Source organism: Nanorana parkeri, unplaced genomic scaffold (assembly GCF_000935625.1).
Source record: "Nanorana parkeri isolate BGI_ZX_2015 unplaced genomic scaffold, ASM93562v1 scaffold1690, whole genome shotgun sequence".
Taxonomy (NCBI): domain Eukaryota; kingdom Metazoa; phylum Chordata; class Amphibia; order Anura; family Dicroglossidae; genus Nanorana; species Nanorana parkeri.
Genome location: NW_017307958.1, coordinates 21,661 through 31,701, shown reverse-complemented (window position 1 = coordinate 31,701; position 10,041 = coordinate 21,661). Strand labels below are relative to the sequence as shown.

Genomic DNA, 10,041 nt, shown 5'->3' with positions numbered 1-10,041 from the left:
CACCCTCCACTCCCTCCGGCCTGTCTCCTCCTCTGCAGCAATAGTATGTTCCTCAACCTCCTCACTTCCTTTACACCAGGGGTAGCCAAACTCCGGCCCTACAGCTGGGATGAAACTACAAATCCCATGATGCATCTCTCTCTGGGAGTCATGTCTGTGGCTGTGAGAATCTTGCAATGCCTCATGGGATTTGTAGTTCCATCACAGCTAGAGGGCCGGAGTTTGGCTACCCCTGCTTTACACTGTATAGAATGTGATGAGACTTGAGGATCGTTAGACCAGTACATCAGAGAGGGAGAGGCTCCAGGGACCGGTCTAAGGGCAAGCCAGCCCCGGGGGTCAGGTGAGTATTCTTTTTTTTTTGTAGCACCCAGACACAAACGAGCAGAAATATTCTGCCCAGAGGTCTGCTTTAATACCTAAATCTACTGCAAGTGCATTCCCGTTAAGGGCTGCAATCTCACTTTTAGATTACTAATTTCCAGGGATGCACTGATACCGTTACTGGTATCGGTGCCGATACTGAACATTTGCTCCGATACTTACCCCAATACCAGAACTTCCGGTCAGAGGGAGATTTCCTCTGACTGACAGTGCCACAGCGGAGCATGGAGTCGGCTTCCCGACACATGATGACCCACCTCCCAGCTTCATGATTGGCTAGAAAGCTGGTTTCAACTGACGCTAGGCAGCCTGGCTTCCTGGCCAATCAGGAAGCTGGGCAGCATGTCATGACCCACCTCCCGGCTTCCTGATTGGCTAGGAAGCCAGCTTCACACTGCCCTAGCAGCGACACTGCAAGGCAGCCTGACTTCCTGATCACGAAGCCGAGAGGCAGGTCATGACCTTTCTAATCTTAAAATGATTTGAGAGATGATGAAATATATGTAAATAGTTACCTTATCACATGGTATTGTCTGTGCAGCCACTTGGGATAGGTTTATGTAATCTTCCTCAGTGACATTACATGGGTCTTTCCTAAAAACTGCATCTGTTAGTTCATACCATATTCTACTGCAGTCCTTTACCCTTAGGGAGGAAACATAAACAGATCACTTTGTATACAGACTAAACGTATCATGACAAGAGGAAATCTGAACACACCATTGGCTCTTACGGTATATCCAAATCTCTACACTAGGAAACCCCTACACAGGATTTTACAGATGCAACAGATCTGATCATAAAAAAAGTTGTGGCTGCATTTCATGTTGCAGGCTTTTTTTCTTTTATCGTCCCTGGTGATCCTGCCAGATTTCCTGTCCCAGGTTGACACTTACTCACCATGCTGGAAGTATGGAGAAACCGTGTTGTCATCCTAGGACAGGAAGTGTATTAGAATTGCAAAACATCTCCCCCTCTCTTTCTTTCTTTCCATAACACAGTGGGCAGATGTTCTGTAGTGCACAGAGATAACTGGGAACAATGCTAACTGTAGCAGTGTAACACATGTAGAGTGCCCAGAAAGTTACAAGCTCACTAGATTTCTGCCATTTCTTTTTACACTTATTGAACTGACATAACAAAACACTTTCAATGGTATATTTACAGTACAGTAGAAAAGACCAAAGGCGATCAAAAAAGAGAAGTTCATAGTTAATACACTTTAAGAGGTATATTTATGAAGCAGTGAATGGTACATTCACCAAACATACAGTAAGTGCAGGTAAATATTCCTGCTGCATGTGTTCTACAACAGGGGTCCCCAACCCCCGGGCTGCAGACCGGTACAGGTCCGTGGCCTATCAGCCACTGGGCCGCAGCCGCCGGTCCTCGGCCAGGGCCGGATAAACATAGGTGAGTGTGCAGCACCTGCTCCAAGCCTGCCCATGCAAATAGGCCCGGCTGGCCCGGATCGCCTCAGTATGCCCAATGGCAAATGGGGCTGCCTACAATCAGGCATATTAGAAGGTTGCTCGCTGCGGCCACTTGATTAGGGACTCCGCCAGTGAGACTCTCAGCACCCCTGGTGAGAGCCCGGACTGACCACCTGAGAGCCCCACCGACCACCTGAGAGCCCCACCGACCACCTGACAGCTGCACTGGCCAACTGAGAGCAGGAAAACATGCTCAGAGCTCCCACTGATTCTGCATTATGGTGAGTTGTATAATTATTTCATTATATACAGTATTACAATGTTATAATAATAGATATAAAGAAGTGGACAATAATTGCGCTTGAATCATCCCAAAACCGTAATGACCAAAGCACAAAAGCAATTCTTCAGACAAATCATTTAACAAACGCCATAACATAAAAATATCCCCCTTGTGTAGCCACAGTTAGGTCCCTTAACCCTTTCATTGCTAAGCCCTCCAGAGCGCTTTACACCTCAGCTGGCCACACCATTTTTGCAATTTTTCCCATTGTTTTGATTTTCTACTGCTGCCTTGCTAGCATTTATAAAAGAACCCCAAACCATATATTTTCTGAAAGCGCAGGCCCGGTAGAATAAAAAGATGGTGCTACTTATTTTGTAGGCCCTGCGATATTTGCGCAAATGTTTATCCAATCAATATGAAACCGATAAAAATACACAATTCAATTGATAAAACACACTAAAATCAGTATCAGTGCACAACATTTTTTTTAACTAAATCTAAAAGATAAAACTGTATTGAGTTAATAAAGAACAGTTATTTGTACATTTTAAATTGCGCCTTTTTGCGAAACAGTAAAAAAACCGAAGTAACGCAAAACTGTAAATAACCAACTAATGTTAAAAATTGTTTGTGTGCTGTGCTGGTGTGTGTGTTGTGATAACATGATACAGGCGTACATTTAATCAACACAGCGTATCACAACACACGGCAATGCGTCACAACACTTTGCCATGCGCTGCCACACAGTTAAATTAATGTTATTTTGAAAACAAAGAAAAGAAAAAAAATCAAGCACTGCGATGCGTTCTAACAACGCACTACAGCACATCAGCTGATCACTCCAGTGTTTATGCTGCATACAGAGGACACATATTTACTGATCCTCCGCTCGGCCACACACAAAGCTGCTGTCATTCTGAAACTGACAGGATGACAGCATCTCTCCTCCCCGATCGCTGCTCCTCTCTGCACACCACTTGGCCATCCTGGATGACAACTCTCTCCTCCGAGCCCCGCCGGCTGCAGCGCTACATTTCTCCTGGGGTCCCCGCTGCCTCAGCCCGTACAGGCGGACAAGAGGACACGGGACCGCACTGTCAGCAGCTCTGTCCAGCAAACCAGTGAGCTGGGTGGGAAGCCACACTGCATGTCACAGGTTGCTAAGAGCTGGGACGCTGTGGCTGCCCCCCCTGAGGAAACTGCCTCAGGCTACCTCATTATAGGGACAGGTCTCTACACCCCAACCCCATTATCACTTTTCCCGATGTATGTAAGGGAAAGAGATTACTACATGTCCAATGTGCTTCACGCTGGTTAAACATTTCTTTTTTCTGTTTGATTTATTTCCTTGATGAAGCCACTTTTCTGTTAGAGAAAATGTATTTTTTGGTTATTGTTAAAGTTGTTTGTTTAATAAAAGGGCTGCTGTGGCCGTTAAAATCCATGTCGCGCAGTCCGTGTGTTTATTGGGGTTTTTAACGGAGGGACAGAAAATTGACGAATCCATCAATCATGCAGTTTCTTTTTTTTTTTGTAGTTTTTTATCCATTTAATTTTTATTTGATGGAAGCCTTCACATTTTTCTTAACAAACACAATAAATGAGGCACACAAAGTATGCTTTTATGTATTAGCTTTGGCTAGTGTGAAATTGCTTCTGTTAAATTGTTTTTCCATTTTTCTTCTCTGGTATGCAAATATGAAATGCCAACGTGAACATGTTAAAACAGCAGTTTCCTTGTTGTTTTAAAAAAAGAGCGTTACCTTCTATTTAAATATAATAAATGTATTTTTCATTGGTCCAGGGTGTATCTCATACCTCCTTTAAATAGTTTATTTAACCTTTTCAGAGAACATTTCAGATGTTTTATTTGTTTTATGAAAGGTAAAAAAAAAAAAATGATATGTGCATATGATAACCTCCTCACTGCAAACCCATCAACATTGTTTCACAATATCTGATGGCTGTTAAGTATTTATAAAAATGACATGTGTTTCTAGCAAGTGTCCTCCATCCTCCAGGTGCAGTAATACAGACAGAGTGGTAAAACATGAATAACAAAGAGAAATTCTTCCTTATTCAGGATTCACGCAACATGTTTCAAGCGGATATATGTAGAAATACATAAACATGTCGTGCAAAGGTTAGGTACAACCAAGCACTTTGAAATTTAAGATTCTATTTACACAGACCTCCAGTGATCTTCTAACGTGTGCCACACACCAGGAATGATCAAGATTTGACAGGTTAAAGTATGTAAAGTGTGAAATTAATTGTCAATGATTTTTCTTCTTTAATCTAAAGGTGCCCACACACTGCACAATTCTCGTACGAGAATCGCAGGAAATCCCTGCCAGTATGACTGCAGTATCGCTTATGGCTTTCCTCTTCTGACTCTCATCATGCAATTATTACCAATGTTGCTGGTGGAGGACATGATAGTCATTGACATTCTTCTCTACTGGCCACACAGGCCTTGGTTCCATTCACCTCAGTGTTTACATTCCGATTCCAATGTATATTCCTGACCTTTCCACATCTCCTGGCACAATGAGAGTTCCTACACACAATTACAGACAGGCTGTCCCTTGGAATGTTGAAGTGATCAGAGAAGACTGCAAGGCTTAGGATGCTCTTCAGGAATTATTTTAACACTAATAAATACAAAGAAAAGTGTCTATAAACAACATCTTTTTGAATGTCTGGGACAAGTTTGTATTTTTTATAGCAACCAAAAACCTTGAGTCCATGGTGGTGATTTACTAACCTAAACACACGCACGCACCAGGTGCGTGTGATTTTTACACAGCAAAGCGTATTTATCAACCAAAAAGTCTCTATAAGCATATTTCCAATAATGCCATATATGGAAAAATCATGCACATGATGCATATATAATGCTGCTTCACAGTTTAGACAAAAATGGTTAGCTCATGCATTTACATTCCTGCATTCATCAACGCAAGCAACACAACATAGAGCTAATTTTCACAACATCACCTTGCAATTCAGGGCAGGGCTTTGCACAACACACCTGCTGGGTGTGTACACACTACAAAGGTGTTTAGATTCCACCCATAGATCATGCTGGGAGGGAACACACTACAGAGGTGTATACATGTTCGTGGTGTGTTTATAAGGTTAGTAAATCAACCCCCATGTCTCTTTATCTGTGTCACATTAGCCTTCCTCCAAACCGCTTGGATTTGGGGATAAGCTTCAGCAAAGTTCAGATAGCCACAATCTTGGCTGTTACCAAGAAAAGATGGGCCAACGAACCTCTAGTAATCTCATCCCTCAAAAGAGAATGTTATCCATCCTCCCAGAAGCCACTCTTCCCAATGGAATCTATCCCTGGTCATGGGTGTATAATCGAGGCATTTCTTCGCTTCAACAGAGAAGTGCTCTATGTGCCCTATAGGCTCGGAAGAACAATATATCTTGTTATCTTTCCAGATAGAGTAAAGCTACGACCATTATATCACTTTGTTCTCAAAGTTGTATAATCATTCCAGCTAGCACATAAATGGGCTATACTCACACTCCTGGACTCAGAAAATGGAGCCTTGCATTACCTCAACGTCTCTAGACAAAGGTAAAACATAGGTAATACATAAAAAGAACACAAAAGTGATCAGTGCCAGTGGCAAAAAGTGAATAAGAGCTACTAAGCACTAAATCTGGAAAAAATAAGTCAAGGCAACTGGACTTGCTGTATTTTTCTTGAAAATCTTTTGCTGGACATTCGACCAGCTTTCTCAATTCAGAATGACTTGTACAAAAATTATCTGGGAATAAATATGGGGAATGTTGTTCCAATCCACATAACTTGACTTATTTTTTCCAGATATATCATGACCTGGATGAATGAGAACCTTCACTGACATACTAAGCACTAAGGATATAACAAATATATCTAAAATAAATACAACAATGATGTGCCAAGCTATAAAAAATAGTGTAGACACCCTGCAGAAAACAATCCGTCCAGACTGTCTGGTGAGCATATATATATTTATATATTTTATATGCTTGTATGCTCGCCAGACAGTCTGGGCAGATTGTTTCTGCAGGGTGTCTGTGCACTATTTTTTATAGCTCGGCACATCATTGTTGTACTCATAGGCAAAACATAACTTTCTGCTTCAGCTTCATTAAGATATTCAAACAAACTCTTTGTCTTGCCAGGAGGAAGATATAGTGGAAATCAAGCTATCTCCAGAACCTTGGCATCGCAGATAGTTAAACTGATCAAAAAGGCATGCAAAGCAGTTGTACAAGAGCCTCCTTCAGTGGGGCGAGCGCATTCCATGAGGGCACCAGGAAAGGAAAAATATGGTAACAATATGACACCATTTTTCTGGTGCCTACATGGCAGCATACTAGTGATAAATAATTACCTGACATAGTGGGTTGAATGCAAGTATTCAAATCTATCCATCAAGACAATTGGCTATTCTACAGACTATAGCAATTCAGAGTTTTAATTAAATGAGAATTAATGGTATCCCTGGGACAATTGACAATCAATAGATTCTTACACTCTTCTACCAAGCATCCTTGGGCCTATTTGCACATATGCATTTTTGCCTGAAGCATTTTCTATTGAAATCAATGGAAACACTCTAAATGCATATCAAACTGCATTGCAATGTACATTGATGCACCTCATTAATAATGTGCATTTTAATGTGTTTCAATTTTTTTGCAATGGAAAGGCCTAACAGGCAAAAACACCTGTAAATGGGCCCTATGGTCTCTGATAGCCAGAACAATGTATGCAGTACTCTACTCATCTGCATAGATCCACCTTATATACTGAAATCTTTCAATTCTCTAATGCAAAAAAGGATATTAAAATGTCTAGGTATATATACTTCTTTCGTTTTTTTCAGTGGTATGATTTAGTGGTGAAAATTATTAGTACCCCCGTTTTGACTGTGGTATCTTATGTGCCCCCCCTCCCTATATATTGTTCCTAGGTTCGCCACTGTAGACTAGCAGTACTTATTTTGCTGATTTTATGCATTTACAGATAACGACAGCAACATAAATAGCTTTAAAGAGCGAAAAAAAAAGAGAAATTGAGCACAGTGCAAATGTGACTTGTAAAGGTGAAAAAATTTTACAAGATTGGCTCTAAAATATAGTTGTAGAAACTCTGAGAAATAAATAATGTAAAGTAATGCTGAAGCTTTTCCTATACTTACCTACATATCGCCAGCAACTAATCTCCCACACCTCACACCTTAAAGGAGAACTATGAGGTGAGTGCTTTTCTCAGTGCCTGACCAGCCAAATACCATACAGGCATTCCTCACTTAACGACCGAGTTCCGTTCCTACGACCAGTTCGTTAAACGAATTGGTCGTTAAGTGAGGAACTCTATACAGTACTGTACTGCATTAGTACAGTACTGTATAGCGTTGCAGATGTACAGTACCGAACAGTGTACTGTACATCGGCAATGAAAATACTTACCGGGACCCGCAGTGAAGATCGGAGGATGTCACTTCCGCCGGCGACACGTCGCACTGACGTTGACACGCGAGGTCGGAGGTCGCTCGGCGGTCCGTCGTAAGTGCGAGTGGTCGCAAAGCAGGTAAGTCGTTAACCGAGGAATGTCTGTACTTCATATTATGATGCATTTCCTGATCAAACTTTCATACAAAAGATCTTTCTTTAACACCCAATAATGTCATCAGACATTTGACGAATGTCGATCGAATTTTGTTTTTATTCTAACATTTGATTTGGTAATAAACGGATTTCCCCAAATAAAAACCACATTCACTGTTCGAAATTTGTTCATTCCATTCTGCTCCTTCGAGATTTTTTGGCACTACAGTCAAAATCGATTGTTAATTTGAACCGATCAACTAATTTGACTCCTTAACTAAAAGAAAGTCAAAAGAAAGTTCTTTGGAAAATATAAGCAATGTATAGCCAGCTTTAGTGAGAATCCTAAGAGTGAGCAAAAGACAATGGATAATTCACCTTGTCGCCTTTCCATTGCATTTCAGTGTAGGGTGCTCTCACCCTCTAAACTGCTGGCAGTTATGTATATATGTTAAAAACAAGAATAAAAACATACACATTAGTAATGATAATAATAACAACAATAATAATACTATTACAATATTATAAAAGGCGACTTCCGGTTCCTCGCAGCCGGTCCGCCGCAACATCGCTGCTCCCTCCAGCCCGGTGGCCCCACAGCAGGAGGCCGCGGCCATGGAAGACACAGATGCCGATGACGTCACACCGCTGGGTGAGTCTGCTGATGCATCTCCCCATGCCCCCCTGGATTACCAACAACTGGCAGCCACTGTTGCCTCACATCTAAGGGTAGATATCAGCTCCATCATTGTGGACACTCTGAAACTGCACATGGGGCCTATAACAGCGGCCCTGGAAGCACATGCATCTAGGATGCAGACCCTGGAGTCACGTGTCAGTGATATGGAGGATCAGGCCTCAGGTACAGCCAGATCCCTCTCTGAGGATAGAAAAACGTTACAATATCTACAGGAAAAGGTTGACGACCTTGAAAACAGATCGCGTAGAAATAATATTAGGATCATAGGGATCCCTGAATCTATTCCGCCTACTGATCTCCAGCGTTACTGTGCCTCTACATTACCACAAGCTATGGGCCTCGCATCCACCTGTGCAGTGGAAAGGGCACACAGAATAGGCCCCCCCAAAGATCAGGAACGACCCAGGCCGGTCATTGTCAGATACCTTGATTACTCAGATAAACACCACATCCTGCAAACCTACAGGAGGCAGCGCCAGTTGATAGTGGACGGCCATAAATTACTGCTCTTTGCGGATTATTCCGCGGAGCTGTCTAAACAACGCCGCTCCTTCCATGAGGTCTGTCAGACCCTGGTGCATAAGCGTATTAAGTTTATCCTGGCATACCCAGCTGTGTTGCGCATATCCGACCCTGATGGCAACCAACACCGCTTTACATCTGCGGCTCAAGCCCAAGGCTATGTAGACCGCCGTAGTTGTTCCAGCGCAGCTGCATGCAGTACAGAGACATTTTTGAAGTAGTTCCAACAGATGTTGATATGTTTAATCCTTACTACTGTTCACATGCAATCGAGCTACATTTTTGGATCGCAGTCTGCGCACTGCTACTTGATCCATGTGTTGTTTCACTTTGGAGTTTACCTGCATTGTTACCATTTATTCTATCAATAAAAACTAACATGCTGAAAAAAAATATTATAAAAGGCAATCACATGAACTCACCCAGTGACTGTATACAGGGACATGTAGTGGTAGCATCGTCCCACAATAATGTTTTTCAGATTCGGTGTGGTTCCTGGTCCTTTGTATCTTTTGTTTAGTAGTTTCATAAAACATTCTTCCTCAGCATCACTATAACAGGATGCAAGTATTATAACTGACAGAGCAAGTATGCTCTTTCTACATAGGAGTCTGCTCATCCTCCCTTGTGTATCCATACTAAGGCTGCTAATTAGGGCTCCGTCTTTTGGATGTGCTACCCACGCCTGTATGAACAGTCAGACAAGTCAGTGAGAGGCTGATGCTGAATTTCTATTCTGTTTGGCCCTCCCTCCCACTCTTGTTTACAGCACATACAGATACAGGTCTTTTGTGAACATTTGAAAGAGCAGACTCTCTCAGCATGTCAAGAAGTTTCTAAAGGAGAAAAAAATGTCAAACATCCAATAAACTTTATTTTGGTTGTGTTCACTGCCTCAGCATTTCATTTATGTCCACCCACAGACTAAAGCAATTTCCACATTGATACAGCTCTATCTTTATGACACTAAAGGGCTAGTTAACTCTCTGTTAGACTGTTGTGGGGCCGGTCTGTGGCCAGTAGAAGTAAAAAAAAAAAGCCCTGCCGTCTCTGGTCAGTAGGAATAAAAAAGTGCCCTGCATCCATCGAAGGTCAGG

The 10,041-nt window shown here is 42.1% G+C and overlaps 1 protein-coding gene across 2 annotated transcripts in view; it reads right to left on the bottom strand.

Annotated features, from left to right (window-relative positions):
- The window catches only part of LOC108799313 (ADP-ribosyl cyclase/cyclic ADP-ribose hydrolase 1-like), a 19,941-nt gene extending 10,290 nt beyond the window's left edge, over positions 1-9,651 (bottom strand). Inside the window, exons 1-3 of one of the 2 annotated variants that reach the window (XM_018571164.1) lie at positions 9,375-9,651; positions 9,298-9,305; positions 900-1,029 (exon numbers count right to left, since the gene is read on the bottom strand). In XM_018571164.1, coding sequence (XP_018426666.1) covers positions 900-1,029; positions 9,298-9,305; positions 9,375-9,581 — 345 coding nt within the window. In that variant the 5' untranslated portion in view covers positions 9,582-9,651. Of the gene's footprint in view, positions 1-899; positions 1,030-9,297; positions 9,306-9,366 lie in introns of both variants that reach the window. The other variant, XM_018571163.1, reaches the window with a different exon arrangement.
- Between the last annotated feature and the right edge of the window lie 390 nt (positions 9,652-10,041).